The 21,594-nt window shown below is 37.0% G+C and overlaps 2 protein-coding genes across 2 annotated transcripts; both read right to left on the minus strand.

The window, feature by feature from the left end:
- Window positions 1-396: 396 nt before the first annotated feature.
- On the minus strand, window positions 397-4,823 carry ATERDJ3A (DNAJ heat shock N-terminal domain-containing protein). Its single transcript, XM_086659454.1, has 7 exons — window positions 4,444-4,823; window positions 3,101-3,156; window positions 2,917-2,990; window positions 2,177-2,691; window positions 1,756-2,094; window positions 1,141-1,497; window positions 397-1,036 (listed from the first exon to the last, which is right to left on the minus strand). Exons 1-7 carry the CDS (start codon window positions 4,519-4,521, stop codon window positions 758-760), a joined length of 1,698 nt encoding a protein of 565 aa, XP_086515580.1. The 5' UTR covers window positions 4,522-4,823; the 3' UTR covers window positions 397-757.
- A 9,890-nt stretch (window positions 4,824-14,713) lies between these two features.
- LOC147557882 (ERBB-3 BINDING PROTEIN 1) lies at window positions 14,714-19,235 on the minus strand. Its single transcript, XM_086659455.1, has 10 exons — window positions 19,004-19,235; window positions 18,781-18,901; window positions 18,579-18,663; window positions 18,332-18,481; window positions 18,037-18,190; window positions 15,815-16,030; window positions 15,604-15,740; window positions 15,406-15,497; window positions 15,090-15,272; window positions 14,714-14,970 (listed from the first exon to the last, which is right to left on the minus strand). The coding sequence occupies exons 2-10, from the start codon at window positions 18,872-18,874 to the stop codon at window positions 14,882-14,884; spliced, it is 1,200 nt and encodes a 399-aa protein (XP_086515581.1). The 5' UTR covers window positions 18,875-18,901; window positions 19,004-19,235; the 3' UTR covers window positions 14,714-14,881.
- Window positions 19,236-21,594: the final 2,359 nt, after the last annotated feature.

Below are 21,594 nucleotides of genomic sequence, written 5' to 3' on the forward strand. Positions count from 1 at the left end.
AATACAAGAGAGGCGTTGATTCGTGTAAATAAAACAATAGTCTACAATTTTATAGACAAACTTAATCAACATTTTAGCAATATGGGACTGTCGGAGTTTATAGACATATCGAGTTTGAATTAGGAACTCAAATAATTTCATGAAATCGTTGTTTATATCGAGTTTGAATTAGGAACTCAAAATAATTTCATGAAATCACATTATTCAACTGTCTCTTTCTATCTCCTCTCCTTCCCTCTTATGCGGTACAAATAATTTGGCACGAGAGCAACTTCATGGATGCAACAACAAGAGTAATCGACTGTCCCACTAATGGAGAAGCACGATTTTGTGCACCCATGATCACGCAAAAAATGAACGAATAATCAATTCATTCAGTAAAGAACAAATAAGCGGTTTACTGAAATTCCTTTATCATCTCATTTCATTGTTACACAATAGTTGCACAATTGGGTTATCGATATTATTATTACTTTTTACACAGTTAAAATTATATATCATCACATGCCATAGATCACGAACAAAGCTGCTTAAGCAGGGGGAGAATATAACTCATACCCACATTTTCTCCTCAAAAAGTTTCTTACTAATGCTATAACACTGAACACTGAAGTATAATTGGCTTACAGAGAAGGCCAGTGGGGTGAGGGATGGTAAACCAAATCAAGCAACCAAGCTTCGGCAACATCACCAAGAAAACGCACCAAGAAAAGCCTCCTGCGTCGTCCTCGGCCATTCCTCTCTCATCAGCTCTCTTTTACTTGAGAGTAGGCTTCTGTCTAACTTTTGAGAACTTCACATCACCATTAAGTACTGAACCTACGAATTTCTCAACTTCTTCCATGGTCACTTCATTAGTAAATGCAGCAAACTTCCCTTTCCGAGGCTTATATGCCAACAAAAGTTTGTCGTTAGACTTGAAGCCAGACTTGTCGAATGAATTCAAAAAGGGCATCTGCTTGGTGGCATCCAGTAAGGAGTAAGAAACAGAAACCCCAGAGTTGTTCTTTTGCCTGGTTAGTGACTTCTGACATATCTGAAAGCAATAACAAAATAAAATGATTCAACCAATACATTTTCCATAGACAGGTCTATTAAATTCATCAAAGTAGCAACTAATTTGTATAGAGTTTTACTCACATTTGACAGAATGGATTCGAGCTTTTCCCTTCCTTTTGAGGAGCGGAAAACACCTATAATGCACACGGGAGTCCTATCTCCACAAATAGTTTCCAAGTTCGAAGAAACAAGCAAAGGAACGTGTTTACCTTCTGATTCATCCTCTTGTGAATCTCTACCCTTAGTTGTAGTTGCCTTCTTGTTCTTTTTCTCAAAATTGTCAAGTAATACACTCAGCTCGTCAACTACAGATTTCATGTTCTTCACAGTTATGCCAGTTTTTAATACAAGCTTCTCCCCATTAGATTGCCAACCAACAACTGCTGGAAGGGTATCAACTCCTAGCCTTTTCACTGTTGGATCAGAAACACCTGTTACCTGCATTCACAGGAAAAGTAGAACATACATCAAAGATCAAAGAAAATTCATTAAACCAGAGAGCAATCACTGATATAGCAAGTAATGCAAGGAAAGCTAGCAAATACCCAGACTATCAAATCATTATGTTGTAATTTACTATGTTTGAAAAGTTAGCTCGCACTTCAAAACACATCTTTGATTAATGCAATTTACTAACTCAACTGAGAAAAGAAAAAAAATGAAATTTCTGCCAATTGTTCAAGGGTTAAAGCAAACCTCCGCATCGTAGAAGATAATGCGCTTCCGGTACAACCCACTAAGAACACGCCAGATAACGGGAGTATTTTTCTTTGTTGAGAGTAGCAACACAAGTGGCAGGTCTTTAGTGCTTGATGAAAAATCAAAACTACCCAAGTTCACCCGTCTAGAAAAACTTGGCAAATGATCTTGGCAGAAGCTCTTAAGACTCTTTGCTTCCAGGGGACCAGTATACTCCACCAGGGAACCTTTATCACCTGCTTTATATGAATAAACAAATAATCGTGCTTTGTTTGCTGGTGAGATACTGAGTTCCTTACACAGGGATTTCTCGTCTTGGCAATTTATGCTACCAACCTGTCAAAATGACAACACTTCCTCAGAATATAATAGAAAAGTTATCTTGGTTCAAACAAACACGCACGAGTAAAACCTGTACCTTCAGAGCTCCTTCAAGGGACCTGCCTACTTCCTCTACCACAGATTCGAGTACATGATATTCTTTCGACATTGGAGTATAAGATAACAAAACCCATGTGATCCCTTTGTCTACTATATCTTTCTTAAGAGTCGGGGCATTAATGGGCTGTATCCGGTTGGGGGAGGATCTGGATCCAGATTGTGAGCCAGTTGAACTACCAAAGGGGTTCCAGCTATTCGCAGATCCACCAAATAAATTGGAGAACATATCATCAAAACCAAAATTAAATGAACCCCCGCTGGTAGTGGGATTTCCGAAGGAAAATGAATACGACTTCGAGTACCCCTGGCCACCCGTCCTTTGCCATTCATCGGGTCTATATGTAAATCGACTGTCTCCCTGATTGCCACTTCTGAAATGTGTATGTCCTCCATGCCCTCCAGGATGGCCAGAACCAAACCCAGGATTCCCCGTCTCATCCCCGTATAGGTCATAATTCTTCCTCTTCTGTTCATCAGATAGAATTTCATAGGCTGGAAAACAAGTAAAATTTGAGAGCAACTGTCAGGTTGTCTAAGAAAAGGCTAATAAGTTGCAAAGTAACTTAAGTTACGTTCTTGAAACAATCACATAAGAAAAACCATTTAACTTCATGGGGGATAAGCTCATTGGCTGTCTTGTCATAATTCAAAGGAGCAATATTTTGCAGGAAAGAAAGCGAAGTTTAAATGCAACTGCAAAATCACAAAAGTATATACCGTTATTTATCTCAGCGAACTTCTCTTGTGCCCCCTTGTTCTTGTTCTTATCAGGGTGATATTGGAGCGAAAGCCTGCAAATTGAAAAAAGAAAAAAGAATCTTTCAAGATTAGAACTAAACAAGTAACACTTCGTTTGAAACAACTAACATCCAAATAAGAATCCAAACCCGAAAGAACGTACTTGTGGAAAGCTTTTTGAATTTGTCGCTGATTCGCATCTCGCTCAACACCGAGTACCTATAAATGCATAATGAATCAAAGAGTTGAGACTAATTAATCATACCAAGAAGGCAATGCTAGATAAGAAACCCACGAGATCAGTGAACTGAATTTTGTAAAGAAATATATTGAACCCAGTAAGACCATAATTGTTAAATTGATCATCCAACTCAAAACCAATTGGGAATAGTAGTGGCCAACGGGTCATGCCGTGGTGGCATGACCCGTTTGACAGCCGTGGCGTGTCCAAACCACAAATTCTAGGCACAGAAACGTCCCATGGCAACGGCCCAGTCGTTGTCGTGCCATTTCCGTGGCAGTTCCGGCCGTTGCTATGTCGGGTCGTGATTAATGGACTAGCTGTTGCCAAACATAACAAAAGGAAGCACTAAATAATTTTCAAGTCAAACGTTATGATCTTTGTTTAAACTTTAAAATCTATTTTATTTTATTATTTAATAATTTTATTAACTATTAATTTTATTAATTAAAAACTACTTTCAACAAAATAGTAGTAATATTTTGTAAATTAAGTACCCGTTAGGAATGCCACGGGCCGTGACGGGTTAGGAACGCCACGGGCCATGACGGGTTAGGAAAGCCACGGGCCGTGACGGGTTAGGAAAGCCACGGGCGTGGCGGGTCGTGTTTCTGTTCCTAACGTGTCGTGGTTGACGGGTCTGGAAATTTAAAATCCTAGACCTGCCACGGCCCACTTGACCCGTGACAGGTCAGCACGGCACGTGACGTTCCGTGACGTGTCGTGTTGCCTTATAAACGGGTTGTGCCGGTTCGTTTCTGTGCCGACACGACCCGTTGGCCACCACTAATAGGGAATGAGTGGAGAAGACTAGATAACCGTTTCCCCGTGTGGAATTATTCACACAATGGCCTCTACCTTCTTGACCCTTAGATGCTCATTCCACATACCCTAAGAAACATGCTATGACTAATGTGATTGAAACTGAGAAGAACAAAAGATTGCAGTAGTTGGTTTATAAACCCTCAATTTGGTTCTTGAAAACTATTAAGGATATAGATCTTCCAGATATTAGTATTCCCTAATAATTGTATGTGTCTTAGGCCCCCTAAATCAAAAACTAACTAAAGATATAAATTCATGATTCTTATGACGACACAAAAGGGTCAAATTCTAAAACCCTATTAAATAACTTAAATCTTAATTGAAAGAATTGACATATACCCATAATCAGAAATTCAATTTCACAATAAGGGTTTCAGAATTGGGGTATATGAAAGGAAAAGCAAACTGAAAGAAGTAAAAAAAGAGGATGAAGATCTCACCTTGTAAGGATCTACTTTTTTTGCATCTATAGAGAGAGAAGATAACAAAACTAACAGCAAGCAAACGCGCAGAATCATTTTGTTTCACTAAAGAAGATTTGGGCGTTTCTGATGATGATCAAAGAAAGAGCAGGAAAGTAAATTTGGTTGGATTATAGGAACTTTTAGTGATTGAGATTGATGAGAGAAAGATTGGGAGAGGACAAAATAGGTTTATTTTGGCGGGTAGAGAATCGAGATGCTTCTGCAGATTACGTGGCGGGTGGGTGTGCTTCCACGGTTATTGACCAATAGAATTTCAGAATCTTAGATTGATTTACGTGTTTGGGCCTATCGGGGTCATCAACATCATAAATGCGGGCTTGGAGTAAACACTTGCCAAAAGCATCTCGGTGGGGAAACTCATTCTTGGTTCGCCCAAGTCTGGCCGTCCAAGCCCGGCCCGCACGTCACGGGCCACTACCTATGGCGGGCATTGTGCGGGGTCTTTTTGGATTTACACGGTTTGAGCCCATCCATTAATTTCATTAAATTTTGCAATGCCCTACCGTCCGAGCAACCGAGCCTAGTCCTATGACATCCATGGGTGTCCGCCTGACTCGTTTCCTACCCCTAGGTTATATTCTATTTGGGTATTATCTTTTTTACCACTACGCCTATAGGAGGGTGTCGTTCCCTCTTGACTAAAGTCTTCGTGAAAGAAAAATTAGTTTACAACACTAAGATGAAGAACTTGGGATCGTGGAACTCCATAGTTTTTTCAATTACTTCTCCATTTTTTTCTAAATGACTTGAGCAATCTTTAGTTGTTTTCAAAATTACATAAAGAATTCGAAACGTATTTCAAAAAAATCTCATCCCTTAGATTTGATCTTTATCAAACTCTCAACAATTCTCATAAAAAAAAACTCTCAACAAAAAACGAACGATCAAACTTATCTCTCTCATAACCGGCTGAGCTTTATTCTTATAGAAGTTGTCTATAAATCCCCAAAATATTTGTAAGTTTCATCACATAATATTCATTTAATTATTAGTATGACTAGTGGTGGATGCATAATTTTCATGTGGGGCACTTTTTAATTATAACAAATAGCTAAAAAAAAATTCGAATGACCTAAGTAATGATGGAATACAAGAGTAGCATGTACTAAAACAATTTAAATTATCGCGTTATAAATGAATCATCCAAAACTCCGTGTGTCTAGGTCAAACCATCGATCTATATCTTATAATGATACTATCAACCAACTCGGCTACCGTTACTTTTTTAACAATAATCTCAGTTAGTCTTACCTTCACATTTGAATTATATAAAAAGAAAGTATCTTGTATTTTTATCTATGTGACTTAAAGCCTAATCCCCCATTATCATCTCCAACTTCGAGCTTGTAAGGCACGTTCCTACGTAGGCTCCATTGTAGTTCCGCCCGTAGATATAGCTTCGATATATGGAAAATATGTTGGGTGCCCTAACAATCAAAATTTTTCTGTGCCTGGGCGAGTTGGGCTTTTGCTATGTCTGAACGAGCAAAGTTTATTGGTACCTGAGCGAGCAGGGTTTCTTTTGTGCCTAGGTGATAAAAGTCAGAGAGAGAAAGATCTTATTGAATTAAAATCAAGATGAAAAGATTATTACAACTAAACTCAGCTCTTATAGCTTTGAGTATTCGGTTATAGAGAGAGAGAGAGAGAGAGAGAGAGAGAGAGAGAGAGAGAGAGAGGAAAGAGAGAGAAGTCTGTTATAACTAACTTAGTTAGTTATGAATCTGTTTCAGTTTGTTACTCTTTGTCTATAGGCACCACCACTCCTTAGACTTTCTTATTTACTTGTTTACACTCCAGTGACACCATCTTCACTTCTAAATCCTTTTGTTAATACACTTGAATTACACTCACAGTGGCTTCACTATCATGCCCCCTCAAGATGAAGGGTCAATAAGAACCATCAGCTTGGCCCTTAGAGATAGGAACAAATCTTTTGGAAGACCTTTATTAAGTATATCTGCTGGTTGTTCCTCAGATGGAATATGATGAACTTCAAGCTGACCAGATGCAACTAAGTCTCGAACAAAGTGATAGTCCACTTCTATGTGCTTGGTTCTGGCATGGCAGATAGGATTTGCTGCAATATTTTTGGCACCTAAGTTATCACAGTAGAGAATCATAGGAGAAGAAACTCTTTGATTCAGCTCAACCAATAAGTAAGACACCCAGAGTAGCTCAGCAGCAGTGATGGATAAGGCTTTATACTCAGCCTCTGTTGAGGATTTGGCCACAGTTGGTTGTTTCTTAGAACACCAAGACACAAGTGAGTTTCCAAGGACCACACAAAACCCACTAGTTGACCTTCTTGAATCAGGACATCCAGCCCAATCCGAGTCAGAATAGCCTCTGAGTATAGAGATAACTCCTGGAGTAATAGAAATCCCACAATCAATTGTACCTTTTATATACCTGAGTATTTTCTTTATCAATTGAAGGTGAGTAGACCTAGGTTCTTGCATAAATTGGGCAGCATAGTTCACAGCATATGCTAAGTCAGGCCTTGTCATTGTTAGATATTGTAATCCACCAACTATACTTCTGTAGAAGGTTGGATCAGCAACAATGGTTCCATCAGCTTTGGAAAGTCTGTTTCCACCAGAGACAGGAGTACAACTTGGCTTAGAGTCTAGTAAATCAGCCTTTTCCAGAAGACCCAATGCATATTTCTTCTGAGTTAGTAGAAGAGCAGAAGAATCATCCCTAGACACTTCAATTCCCAAAAAGAAATGAAGAATGCCTAGCTTTTTCATGGCAAACTCTTTGCTTAAAATAGTCACTAAAGAGTTCATAAGTGAAGAGCTGCTACCAGTCAATATGATATCATCAACATAGAGGAGTAAAACCAAAATTGATGACTCTTTAAGCTGAATAAACATAGAATGATCATGGGCACTTCTTTTGAATCCCAAAGTTAGTAAAAATGAACCAAACCTTTAAAACCAAGCTCTTGGAGCTTGTTTCAAGCCATAGAGACTTTTATGTAAATGGCAGACATATGAAGGATGATTTGGGTCTATAAAGCCTTGAGGTTGTGTCATATAGACATTCTCTTGTAGTACACCATGCAAAAATGCATTTGATACATCTAGCTGTTGAATATCCCACTTATTAGAAACAGCAACATTGAGAATAGTTCTAATTGTAGCAGCCTTGACCACTGGACTAAAAGTTTCAGAATAATCAAGTCCATCTTTTTGATGATATCCCTTTGCTACCAACCTTGCTTTATACCTCTCCACTGATCCATCAGCTTTATACTTAACTTTAGACATCCCCCACTTGCAGCCTAATAAATTCATAGAAGTATCAGCTGGCACCAATGACCAAGTACCATTTCTTTTTAAAGCTTGAAATTCATCTTCCATAGCTTGTATCCATTTAGGATCCTTTGCTGCTTCTTTGAAGGTAGTAGGTTCTTTATGATGTAAAAGAAGTGTTAAGAATGACTGAGACAAAGGATGTCTAATGGTAAAATGAGAAATGAAATCAGGAAGATTCTTAGGTTTGGTAATGCCATTTCTCAACCTAGTTGTCATTCTGTTACTTGGTTCAGCAATGGATTGCTCAGAGATTGAGGGACTCAAATGTGGAGAGTTTTCAAGGACAGGTATGATGGGTGTGACAGAGTCAATTGGTAAGTTTAGTGTGATGGGAGCAATCTCATTATTAGGGGAAGAAGAGTTTAATTCAGCAAATGGAAATGTGGTTTCTTCAAAGATTACATCCCTAGAAATATAAGTCTTTTGAGACAAGACATCTAAACATTTATAACCCTTATGAGAAGAGCTATACCCAATAAAAATACATTTGCTAGACTTGGGGCTTAGTTTATCATGTCTAGTTGCACCCAAATGAGGATAGCATAGGCAGCTAAATGTTTTTAACAAAGAATAATCAGGAGCTTTATGAAAAAGTACCTGATATAGAGATTTGCCCTGTAGAAGCTTAGTGGGAAGCCTATTTATAGTGAACACAGCAGCTGAGAATGCCTCAAACCAAAATGATTTTGGTGCACTTGACTGAAACATAAGAGAATTACCCATCTCAGTAATTTGTCTATTTCTTCTTTCAGCCCTACCATTTTGTTGTGGGGTATAAGGGCAAGATCTTCTAGAGATAATACCACACTCATCTAGGAATTCTTTGAATTCCCCTTTTGACAATTCTAAAGCTCCATCATTTTGAAAATACTTGATGGAGGTTGAGAACAGATTCTCATTTGTTGCTTTGAACAGCTTGAAGTGCTTAAGGCTATCAGACTTGTACTTTAATGGAAAAATCCATATAAACCTGCTGAAGTCATCTAAGAATAGAATAAAGTATTTATCTCCTGTCACACTTGGTTGTGGAGATGGCCCCCAGATATCACAATGAATCAAATACATTGGTGATTCTGTAAAACTGTCTGAAAGAGAAAATGGCAGATGCTTACTCTTTGCTAATGAGCATGAGTGACACAAGCTTTTAGAAGGTTTGTCTTGGACATATATCAACTTATTCCTTGAGAGAAGATGGAGAATGTTATCAGATGTATGACCTAGTCTAGTGTGCCATATAGAAAAAGGTGCAGCCAAAGTTACCACAAAACTTTGATGAGAATCACTCTCTTGAACACCAAAAGTGATAGGATATAAATTGTTCTTCATAGAGCCTTCATTTAGTATATGATCAGACCATAAGTCTTTAGTTTGGTATCCCCATGGAGTGAAAGTCATAGAACATTGATTATCATGTGTAAATTTGGATATAGAGAGTAAGTTCCTTTTAAGTTTAGGAACAAATAACACATTGAATAGATCAAAATTGAATGAGGATGTCTGAATTTGTGCAGTACCTGTAGCAACAATAGGAATAGAGAGACCATTTCCTACCATGACAGAATCTGATCCTTTATAATCTCTTGTTTCTTTAAGAGTAGATTGATCATTAGTCATATGGTTGGTTGCTCCAGTATCAACTAACCAGACCTTCTCAGTGATAGAGATATGAACTTCATTTGTAATATTTGGCTTGGATGGAACTATAGCCACCATATTAGCCTCTTCATAAGAGAAATCTTCGGAATTATAGTCAAAATTTGACTCATATAACTCTTCTTGAGTAGGAAACTCATTTTCCATTTTATCATTCTTACCATTTTTACTTTCATCTAAGCTTTCATATAGATGGATGCCAGCAAAATTACCTCTTTGTATTTGTTGTTGGAATCTCCTTTGTTGGGAGATAGGTTCTGTTTTGCTTTGAGAATTGGAACTATTATTGATGGGCCTAAAAAGTTTCCTAAATAGGTCTACACCCGCAAGTGCACGGGTGTCAAGTTGTAAAATTCCGGTAAGACCGGTTCGTTCCTCAGAGACTAAGTCGAATTTCTATTCTAATCTTAAAACTATTAGGTTTTCAAAAAATGGTTTGATTGATAATATATTTTTTCAAATAATAAAAAGATAAACAATAGTTAAAATTGAAATAATACTAAAGTTGATATTCAGATAAAGGGAACCTAGGGTTTTTCGAATCCGTCTTCCTAACAATTCTAACGACAAATTAATTTTGGTCTGATTAGATAGTTCTTTATATAACTCAGGTTTTCAGTCCATGAACGGTCTAAAAACCCGGAAGATTTTATCGTTAAAATGGTAAAAACTTTAATAAATTGTCGAGAAAATGATTATTACGACTTCATCTAAACCCTAGATAGAAAATTAGTTCTTCATGATAAAGGATGGAAGCTTAAATATATGGAAAAAGGAAAGAAAAGTAGAAAAGTTGGATTTCTTACTAAATTTTCCAGCCAAACAGAGCCTTAGGAAAGTAATTTCCTTCTGATTTTCCACTGCTCTGCCAAACGCGCCCTCTGGGAAAATGATTTTCTCGTCTTCCCGGAAGTATTTTCCCCGTGAGAAAATTCTTTTCCACGCCTTTTTCTCGTCTTCTCCAATTACTTTCTCTCTCTAACCTTCTGATTTCTTTTCTCTTAGCCTCTTTCTAGCTTTTACTTTCTGTCTCTTTAACTTAATTAACCGGAATCAATGAAACAAATCGAAATTTATTTGAAAACCGATAATTGATCTCACTGTTAATCTCTCTCTCTCTCTCTACAATCTCTCTGTCTTCCTTTCTAATTCTCTCTCTTCCACTGTAATCTCTCTCTCTTTCTCACTAAGAACTTGAGATTACAAATAAAAGAAACAAAAATCAGAAAAATAAGCTTCTCGGTTCTTTCTCTCTCTACTGTTCTTTCTTTTTTTCTCTCTCTCACTAAGAACCTTCTCTGTTTTTCTTCTTTCCTGTCTAATCTCTCTACAACCTCTCTTAATTTCTCTCTGTCACTAAAAGAAATTCAGAAAATGAAGATGAAGAAGATGATCCAATGAATTATAGCTCTCTGGTTTTTTTCCTTTCTCTCTCTAAGTCTTTTTTTCTTTCTTAGCCGTGGAGAGATGCCGCTACAACTCCCTGTTTCTTCTTGTTTTAAAGTCGTGACCCCCAAAACTTCCTCTCTCAATCACAATTCCTTATTTTCTTTCATCTTCACATTCTCTAAAGAGAAACTTTCTCTCTATAAAAATCCCCAGCCATCCTTCTTTCCATCTCTTATTATCTCTTACCTTTGCTGTCCTTAAGAAAAAAAAAGGAATGAAATCTCTTAAAACAGATTAGAGAAGGAGAAGGAGATACACCCTTCGTTGCTGGCAAGAAATAGGGTCGGCTATGGTGTTGCTCGGATCAGCGGAGAAAACCTAGAATGACCCTCATTGGTGAGCACGTGTGGATGGAGACAGAACAGCCGTTCGATCAAGAGGGAGTGTTGTATTATCTTGCAAGCAGTACACGGGATTAGCGTCTGGAAAAGATCCCGAAGAGAGCCTGTTTTCCCACCAGTGTGACCGAAAGAAACCCACAACTGATCCGGGACATCCGATTTACTTTCATCCTGCGTGCCATGTGTCACTGGTCATTTTGTTCACTTTAGTCTATTTGCTTTAACCTCATCTTTGACCTGGTCTCGTTTTCTCGTCCGGACTCCGATTCGATTTCCGTTTTCACCCACGGGTTCATCTTGAACTCTACTTTCACATGAGCATTAATATTGACCATAATACCCTTGTCATTAAAATGACCAAAATGCCCCTCAAGTATGTCTTTATCACGATGTTTTCGCATCGAACTCCGTAAATGAGACCTGAGAAAGAAAATCAAACAAATCATCAGCGTACCCGCTCGAACTGGACTAACTAACCCGAGTTAAGAGATTCAGATGAGACATTTTCATGTCTCATCAATTATCATCAGGAGCATATCTAAAACGACATTTTGATGCAAAATGTCCCCACTTTTTACATATACCACAAGGAATAGTTGAGAAATCAAAATCAGAGGCTGAATCACCTAAGTTATGAGTAGTGGATGATGTTCCTTTATGATATTGAGAAAAAGACCTATTTTGATTACTATTATAATGAGGATTTGACCTAATTTGATCATTCTTCTGTGAATTTCTATGAGGTTGATGAAATTGAGAAGTCCTATTAGGTATTTGAGATTTGTATGAGCCTCTAGATGAATTATTATGAACATAATAAGCTGAACTCTCATCCTCCTGAATTTGAGTTTTAAGCCATTGTTCATGGTGAATAATTCGAGTTCTCAACTCAGCAAACGATATAGTAGATTCTCGATTATGAATAGCAACAACAAATGATCTATAATCTCTGCCTAATCCTTTTAGAACAATTCTAGTGAGCTCTTTATCTGATAATCTTTCATTAACAGCAGTTAAAGAGTCAGAAATTACCTTGATCTTTCGAAGATAATCAGTAGCAGATGAATCTCCTCTTGTAATGTGTTGAATCTGCTCACGAAGAGAAGCTATTTTAGCTTCATATTCTTCAGCATAACTTTGTTCAAGGAATCTCCAAACTTCTCTTGAAGTTTTAAGTCCAAGAACATCAGACGAAATTGAATGAGTGAATGTGGCTTTCATACATGATTTGACAAAATTATCCGTCTTCCGCCATTGACAGTATAAAGGATTTGGAATTTCAATATTGTTTTCAACAATCGTCTGTAATGGAATCTCAATAGATCCATCAACAAAACCAAATAGATCAGTACTTATCAAAATTGCCTCAAATTGATCCTTCCAAATGAGATAATTCGAACCATCTAGCTTCTCTGAAACGAAGCTTGCTATATTAGCAATAGACGAGTTTGGAAGAGAAAGATTTTGAGAAGATACAGAGTAAGAAGAAGAAGACGCCATTGTTGATCAAGGAAGAACTATAATATCTAGTGAGAGAAAGTGATTTTCGATCGAAATTTGAGAAGAGAAAAAAAATCACCAGGCTCTTATACCATGATAAAAGTCAGAGAGAGAAAGATCTTATTGAATTAAAATCAAGATGAAAAGATTATTACAACTAAACTCAGCTCTTATAACTTTGAGTATTCGGTTATAGAGAGAGAGAGAGAAGTCTGTTATAACTAACTTAGTTGGTTATGAATCTGTTTCAGTTTGTTACTCTTTGTCTATAGGCACCACCACTCCTTAGACTTTCTTATTTACTTGTTTACACTCCAGTGACACCATCTTCACTTCTAAATCCTTTTGTTAATACACTTGAATTACACTCACAGTGGCTTCACTATCACTAGGCGAGCAAGGTCAGGGATTATTCTGTGCCTGATTCAACACCTGGCCATTTAAGTAAAGCTTGCGCAAGACTTAACGACACCTTTTTATGCTTATACGGCAGTCGATCATTTATGGTTAAGCTAGCATGACATTTCGACGCTTAACCGTTTGAGGCTAACCTAGCAGGACTTTCGTGCTCGGCTAGACGAGGTTTTGTATGCATGTTCGGGGCTTAACAATTTAAGGCTAAGCAGCAGGACTTTTTGTGCTCAGCTAGGTTGGGCATTTTATGCATGTTTGGCACGTAACTGCTTGAGGTTGTTAATTTTTTTTTGTTGAAACACTTGAGGTTGTTAATTGAGCACATGTAAAGTGTTTGCAAAGATTTATTTAATTATTCATTTGTTGCAAGGAAAAAAATTTAAAAAAATAAGATAATCATTACAATATCGTCTAATAATATTGAGAACAACCTCCAAATTACTATTACAATTATGAGTCCTAGTCCATTTAGCCAAAGAGTTGGTTAGATCATTGCCTTCGCGAGTAATATGCGTGAAGATTGTAGCTTCAAAATGAGGTAGCAACTGCTTGATCAATGAGACGTGGAACTTGATTTGCCAGTGTAATTGATAGCTTGAGTTGTTTAGATGTTTGATAATGGCCTGATTACCACTTTCGGTACGAAGGTATTCGATTTTATGGATAATGTGACTTGATTATCACTTTCAAAATGAAGGTATTCGATTTTATGAATAATTGCCCATTTGATGCCTTCTAAAATTGCTTTAATTTCTGTTTAGTGTGTTATCCGAGTGTTAATAATAGAAGTGTGAGCGTATAAGAATTATGCTCTATCGTTATGAAAAATAGTGTTAATCCCCGTCAGATGTAAATGAAACATCAGTATTTAATTTAACAAACAGAGAAGTTGGAGTCCATCTAGTCTGGGACGTGGGAGATGGATTTGTGGTGAAGTGGTCAACTATTTGAGGGAAGTTCAAAATTTGTTTAAGTACCTGATCTAGGGTCGTTAAAGTCGGCTGAAAATTGTTACTAACATGATATTGTGTGTCATTCCTCGAGATAGTTGTTACTAACATGATATTGTGTGTCATTCCAGGAAATAATCCACTGTGTATGGCCCTTCTAGTTTGCAAATTGTTTTTCTTCAGAGAAAATTGTTTTTCTTCATAGGCCGTGCGATTTTCTCCATACGCAAAACTGATTCCATACCGTGGAGCATTCTGAAAAGAGCTTCCTGGTTTTCAAGGAGTCTGAGCTAGGGCGATCGAATTGTATTTAGTGGTCCATGTCATGGAAATACCATGTAGAAGGAATCACTACCCATCTTTTTTTTTTCAAGGTTTTCCCAAGTAACGAATAATTTATAAATTTTCTCAAAATAAAGTCCCACACGACCACAACTAAAGCAGTAGAGTAATTGTGTAAAGCAGTAGCGGTAATGGTTATCTACTTACTACCAATCTTACTTTTCGTTTTCGGTTTGTTCAAAATAACGAACCACAAAACATGCAGTTTCTCTCACAAGTAAAGAAATGAAACCACAATAAGGTATATGGAAACTGATCCGCAACAAACTTGTATTTCTCTGTTCAATCACGTCCCATACAACTACTACACTGTCAAGTAAGAACAGTTATTCCCAAACTGTAAAAGGGGGGAGGAGGGAGTCTCTCTCAAGTCTCAAAGTGCCAATGTATAAAAAAGAACCCTACAAAATTGAAATCATTCTCATTCTTGGGCTGCCGCTCCTGCTGCACCTTCAGATGCTGCATCCATTGGCTCAGCTTCAGTTGATTCAGCGGTCTCCCCCTTCTTCCCTGTCAACCAGAAAATCATGAAATCCATTAGAACAATTTAGATCTACAACTTACTTAAAAACTTAATAGCTTCATATGCCACATCCACTCAGGAACCAGAATTGGGTATTTCTTTATACCTTTCTTCTTCTTTCCACCTCCTTTCTTTTTTGTCTTCGTGGCCAGAGCTAACCAGGACTTGATTTCAGGTTCTTCATCTATCGTTTTAGTGGGTTTCAGTTCCTGAAGAGCATGGGTTGTGATTCTGTCTGAGCCATTAGGCATTAGCAGGACTGTGAACTTGATATGGGCTACCAAATCACCTGCAAAACCACCATGTCAAATTATATTGACTCCCATATAACAAAAAAGACACTAATGCTGCTGATGATGGAAGAAGGCATTGTTAATACAATACTTCAAAAATGGAACATGGATCCAGTTTTTAATGCTTACCGGGCTTTTCATGAAGAACAGGATATGGCTGCAAAAGATCATGATTCACGCATTCTACTAACCCCAACCGAGCACGCTTCTCTTCCAAAGCCCTTAAAGAAAACAGAGAACCCATGTTACTTTTGCAGGTTCCAGTGGCAGAAAGATAGGAATGTGAAATATGTAAGAGTAAGCGGCTTGGGAAAATGATACACGTACCTGGCTGAAAATGGCATGATGGGAAATTTCTGACTTATTTCGCTGAAGATGAACCTGGATGCTTTCATCTTCAAGTGATAGTTCTTGTCCACAGCCCTTTTATATATCGTAGTTTGCTTCTCATCCAACAGCTTAGGCTGCAATATTTGTGGGGATTAGTAATGCAACAGAGTGATTTTAAGTTCAAACTTCAAAGTAGTGGTTTCTTTACCTTGCCATCTCCTGTGCTGGTGACTATATCAATAGCGTAGACTTCATTCTCCTCAAACTCCGCATCATCAACTCGGGTGTCAGGACTGGATACACTAAGTACAACCTTGTTCCCATCTATCACGAACTGCTTAAGCTGGTGGCTGAGAACACCCTCAACGATCTTGCAGTCATAAGCAGCAGCAACCTTCTGAATAGCTTCTGTCACATCTTTGTTCTGCCATAACAAAATATTAATGAGAAAAAAAATCCATTGGAACAACGGCAGGGAGGAGCACTAAAATATTCAGCAGATGTGTCAAAAGAATTAATAGTCGTGAAGAAAGCAAATAGGATAATAAAATATGACAGCAACATAGTAGCACAAATTGCAAAGAAAAAAACTCATATGGTCTTCTGATTCTTCTACATTAATAAACAAGCAGCAAACAAGTATGATATACACGAGGAAAAAGAGTAAATTAGTTAATACTACACACCTCCATAGAGAAGCCATATATAAAATTCCTTAATATTGGTTAATGGACAAATTTATTAACCTTTACATTTAAAAACATTAGCTCACCACCACATGACACAGGAAGTTGCCCAATCAGAGTAACTATGACAATGGAGCCTCACTTGGATACCCATAGCTTCTGGTAAGTAATCATCATTAGGCAAACACAAGTATTTAACTCCCACAGATGGATGAGAGCTAATGCAACAATCAAATAATTATATAGAAGAAAGAGTTGAAAATACGAAGTAGTGTATGAGAGGTGGAGCATGATCTTCTATCAGTGTAACTATGACTAAATAGAAAAGGCTTAATCGGAGCTTGCTCCATAGCATATGGTATGTTCACATCATTTAGAAAAAACATGCTCAGCCAAAAACTTGCAACTTTGCACCAAAAAATCAAGGGCAAAGACAGAGGAATCAGAACAAGAGCACCCGCAACCAAGAAACCGAAAAAAAGAAAAGCATAGTATCTTTTTTAGGATCAGGAAGATGAAGTATCTCCGGACCTTAACCACCAAAATAGAGCAGACATAGCTAGACTATTCATGCCTAGACACTATTAAGCAATTTGGAAGTAACATGTCACAAAAACCATACAACACTAACTAAAGCATCCATAGATATCACGCTACTTCCATCTATACAAATTAGTAGCTAGGAGAAAAGCAGCTCACATGAGCCTCCTAACCTCTTAGGGCAGTGATTCACTGGCTCTTAGTAGGACAACAAAACCCACCATACCAAATCAACAAGTGTATCATGAATTCGCCATGTGTCATCCAACAACATAACAATTGACAGCCTAAACGAAGTCAGCTAAGTACCATGTTTGCAATTGGGAAAAAGAGGAAATCATGGAGCATTTGATAACCACCACAAAGATTCCCTAGTTTTGCTTTACAATTAAGCTCCTAAGAAAGATCTCAATCACTAGAACAGATATATTAAAAAGATATTGGCTACTACAGAAATGTAAAACAACCATTATACTGGTTGCCACAAAATATTAGCATAGCCAAGTATATTATAGGCAACAGGGAAAAAGAGGAAACCAAAAGGAAGTTGATAACCTCGGCAAAGTTGAATCTCATTTTTATCTTCATTATATATTTAGCAAACCAAGTCAGGCAGAAACTCAAAGATTACCTGGTACATAAATTCTACCTCGGCAAAGTTGCCTTCATTGAATCACAAAATCCTGATTATCATTTTTTTCACTTCAAACTTCTCACAGAGTCACAGCTCGGGTTTTTAAGAAAGAAAAACATGAGAACTTCATACTAATCACAAGTTCATCCCATGGTAATCCTAGTATAAAAGGTTACCAGAATAGTATGGTACATCTAAAGCTAATGTTAGTGAAAGAGTACAATAGCAGTTTATTTCTGTCGATTGAGGTTTGGAGTAAGATTGTAGAAATATTCCAGGTTTTCGGTAAAAACCCATAGGGTGCATGTTAAACTCTGACAATAATCACCTACGGTCATATTGACAGTAAAACAGCAAATGAGGTATTATAATTTATAATTGCCATTGGCAAGGCAACCAAAACTGAAGGAGAGATAAACAAATCGATTGGACCCAAGCACATACAAGTCTTCAAGAAAAAAGTTAAACAAAACCAAACATCACTACAATACACACAGCAACTTCAAATAAATGAAACGGAAAAGTTGATAGTAAACAATGGAATCTAACTTGAATGCATATTATCATTACCTTTTTCCCTGGTCTCACAAGCCTCAAAGCAACTTCAGCAGCAGTATTAGCTGCAGCAATAACATCAGCTGCCCTCCCAGTCACAGGTCCTTCCTGAAGAACATGAGTATGTCCAACTACGGCAATGAACCCATCTATATGACAACCCATATCACTGAAACCAAATAAAAACAATCAATAACAAAGAAATGAATTAAAACCATCAAGAAACAAGCTTATTATATTAACAACTTCAATTTTTGGCATTTGTATTAAATAACAAGAATGAAATCTACCCAGAAAAACAAAAACTCACATCTTTATAATGTCACCTTCTTCCAAAACAGTTTCATCACTAGCAAGTGGTGAGAAATGGCAGACTGTGTTGTTGACTGAAATGCTTGTAGGAAATGCAATGCCTTTCTCTATCTTTTTCTTAGCATTTTTGTACATGTTTCCAGTTTGCCTATAATTTGTCAAACCCACAAAAAATTAACACATCAAGAAGAAACCAATCAAATCTCCAAAATAAAATACACAAAGAAAATGAACAAAAATCTTACTCTCTGATATAAGCATCTCCTTTTTCACATAAATCTACGATCTTTGCTTTCGGTTTGCAATCTTTCAATACCAACTGTAACGCCTCTGCACTTGATCAAAACTATATTAAAAAAAATCGACAAGAACATGGTAGTTTGTTATTTGGGAACTAAACCCTAAATTAAAATGAGAGAGATAGAGAATATGAAGGAAGGGAAATACTGTTGATAATCTCGGCAGCACCCTTATACTTGGTTACGACTTCAGGAGAAGTGAGATCCAACTCCTTCTCCTCCTTCATTTCATCGTCCGACATTCTTGATATGAATCTTAACTTCTCTTACTGCAATCAAGAACAAAACATTGAATCAAATTACAAACGTTCTTGAAATGAAAAAATATAACATCAGTTGATTACCAGAGCAAAGATTAACAAGATAATTACCAAGAAATGAACTAGTTGAGCTAGGGTTTTGAGGAAGAAAAGAGAAGACGGCGGCGATAACTGGTGGGGGAAGTGATAAAGATAGAGGTGGCGGGGGTTCAGAGCTTAGGGCAAACTCTTGTTAGCGTTCAATATATATATATAGAAGAAGATGAGGCTCTTTACACTCCTACTAGTCCCGCTTTACATTTTCTTTCATATCTTTTTGCCGTTCGCTTACACTATGGCTTACACCTGATCGTTTCGGGGCTGGAAAACTAAAACCCATTGGGCACAGCCGCACAGCTAAAAACACCCCTCTAAAATCCTATAAGTGGGCGAGTGGCCCAATAATAGATCTACATGAAATCTTCGACAAAGAAGGCAGTAATGAAAAACGTAAGAAATAGATGACATGTAATCAAATACATATTCAAAATAACGGTGATGATGATCTGAAAACTTGCAGAATTATAAGCTTATGTCGCAAACCAATAATAGATCTACACGAAATCCTCAAATCAAAACGTAATTATATTTTATATTGGTTTCAAACTGTATAAACTCAATTGAGCTAAACCTGGTTGAGATCAATAAATTTTTTATAAATAAAACAAAATCCTGTTCCTTTTCAGAAAGATTCATTGAAATGTAGTCTATATAATAAAATAGAAGGAAAAAAACTGACTACGACAAACATCTTTTTCTTATAAAGGATATTGTTTAGAGATCTTTTTTCATTTATCTTAAGGTCCTTTTTTATTTTCTAAACCTTGGCCACTCTTTCATTTATTCATTACTCTTGGTCCTTTGATAGATTCACGTTCCTAATGGCGTGAATTGATATTGGTTTTTAACTCTCAGTCAATATCTCCTATGGCCTTATTTAGCTATGTGAAACTGCTGACTCTTAATCTTTCGTCGGCCTCATCTTGAGTTTGTAACTATTATTCCCCACGTTATGTAATTGTCGTTATACATCTCTCTAGCTTTTAAAACCTTAGATCCACTTCTTCTCCCAAGGAATAAAGTCAAGCTACCCTAGATGTTAACCTATTGCCACGCAAAGTTTCCTGAATTTGTTTTCGAATTAGTTGAGGTTTCCATCAAGGTTTTGTTATCTATCTCAAAGTTTCTGCATATATAATCAACAGGAAGTTCTCTTTACAATTCTTCAAATTTTTTCATGTTTAAAAATCTAACTAATTTGATATTTATTTTAATGGTTTGAGGAGATTATTTGGCACAGACAAGACGGATGCGTGTTTACTATTATTTTTTGTCTTTTTTGCAGTTTCTCAAACAAGTTCTTCGGTCTACAGGTCAAGGATACTGATGCATCCAATATTTAATAACAAAAGACAAGGTGAACAATTTTGTGGCTTAATTTGGATTTTATGTTGTTTCTTGAACCTCCAAGTAGTAGTTTAGTAAATTTCTTTTTTTCGCTTCATTTTTTGCTTTTTTTGTTAATGTTGTTTGAACATTGAGGGTCCGTTTGATACTTGGGAAAACAAGGTTGAGAAAGTCACTTTCTCGAGAAAATCGATTTTTTATTGTTTGGTTGGACAAAAGAAGTGTGGAAGTCGATTTCTTTGGGGAAAAAAAGTTAGAAAACCCCTTAAAAAGTTTACCACCAAAAAGGTGGTAAAACCTTTTTCTTACTCACCCTAAAAGGGTTCTCTCTCCTCTCTTATCTTCCTCCCATAAACTCTCTCATAAATAAACCCTAACTTCTTAAAATAGAAAACCTAACATATTTGTTCAATCTGTATACATGGTTTTTGAAGTTTTACAATCCGAGTCTTTTGTTGCATTCTCGAAGGAAAAAAAATCATCGTTTTCTCATCAAGATCAAGATTTCATTGTTGAACTATGAGAATCACGATTTGGTTGATTTCATTATCCGATCAGATTTTTCTTATTGATCAAATTGTAATGATTAGAAAACCTGAATCCTTGATTGATAAAACCCTAATACGCACTCTCTCTTCTCGTATCTTTCTCTCAACGGCTTCCCCAAACTCTCATCTCTCTCTTCGGGTTATATCTTACTTAAACTCTCAAAACCCAATCACTGATTGATGCGGAAGTATTTGGACTAGCTATCACAGTTTATTATATATGCTAGGGATAATCATGTAAACAGAGCTACTTTAGGAGAGGATGAAAGACTGAAATTGGGATCTTGATGATGATGGGTGTAATGGGTCTAAATAGAAAGGTGATTCCTCAGTGGCGGGTAATGCTAAACTTGTATCGTCGTCTCACCAACATGTTAAGGCAATTGAAGAAGAAGATCTTGGGTAGGAAGAGATTGGAGAACCCTAAATTGAAAGATTATGGGACGAAAGCGCCCATTTTTTAGCACCAATCGCCCTTGTTATGTGTAAAGTGGGTGCCAAAATCAGTAACGATGGGGTGCTTTTAGAATACTTTTTTCAAAGGTTTACTTACCCGTATCAAACACTGAAAAGTGTATTTCTTAAGAAAATTTTCATTTTCTTTCCCACGAGAAAAAGATGGTTTTCTTACCCCGAGCATTTTCACATATGAATCAAACGGACCCTGAATTGTTTTTCTTTTCCATCGACATATCTTCAAAGAAATAG

Source organism: Eschscholzia californica, unplaced genomic scaffold, assembly GCF_041429995.1.
Source record: "Eschscholzia californica isolate CP2 unplaced genomic scaffold, dmEscCali1.0.p SCAF_2, whole genome shotgun sequence".
NCBI lineage: Eukaryota > Viridiplantae > Streptophyta > Magnoliopsida > Ranunculales > Papaveraceae > Eschscholzia > Eschscholzia californica.

What these genes read in the sequence shown, in the direction of transcription:
- ATERDJ3A (XM_086659454.1), bottom strand. Translation starts at nt 4,521, where the DNA reads ATGATTCTGCGCGTTTGCTTGCTGTTAGTTTTGTTATCTTCTCTCTCT. An exon ending in AAAAAGTAGATCCTTACAAG is followed by an intron (nt 3,157 to 4,443) that starts GTGAGATCTTCA and finishes ATGCATTTATAG; the next exon opens with GTACTCGGTGTTGAGCGAGA. An exon ending in CCCTTGAAGGAGCTCTGAAG is followed by an intron (nt 2,095 to 2,176) that starts GTACAGGTTTTA and finishes TCATTTTGACAG; the next exon opens with GTTGGTAGCATAAATTGCCA.
- LOC147557882 (XM_086659455.1), bottom strand. Translation starts at nt 18,874, where the DNA reads ATGTCGGACGATGAAATGAAGGAGGAGAAGGAGTTGGATCTCACTTCT. An exon ending in CCAGCACAGGAGATGGCAAG is followed by an intron (nt 15,741 to 15,814) that starts GTAAAGAAACCA and finishes CAAATATTGCAG; the next exon opens with CCTAAGCTGTTGGATGAGAA. An exon ending in AGGTGGAAAGAAGAAGAAAG is followed by an intron (nt 14,971 to 15,089) that starts GTATAAAGAAAT and finishes TCTGGTTGACAG; the next exon opens with GGAAGAAGGGGGAGACCGCT.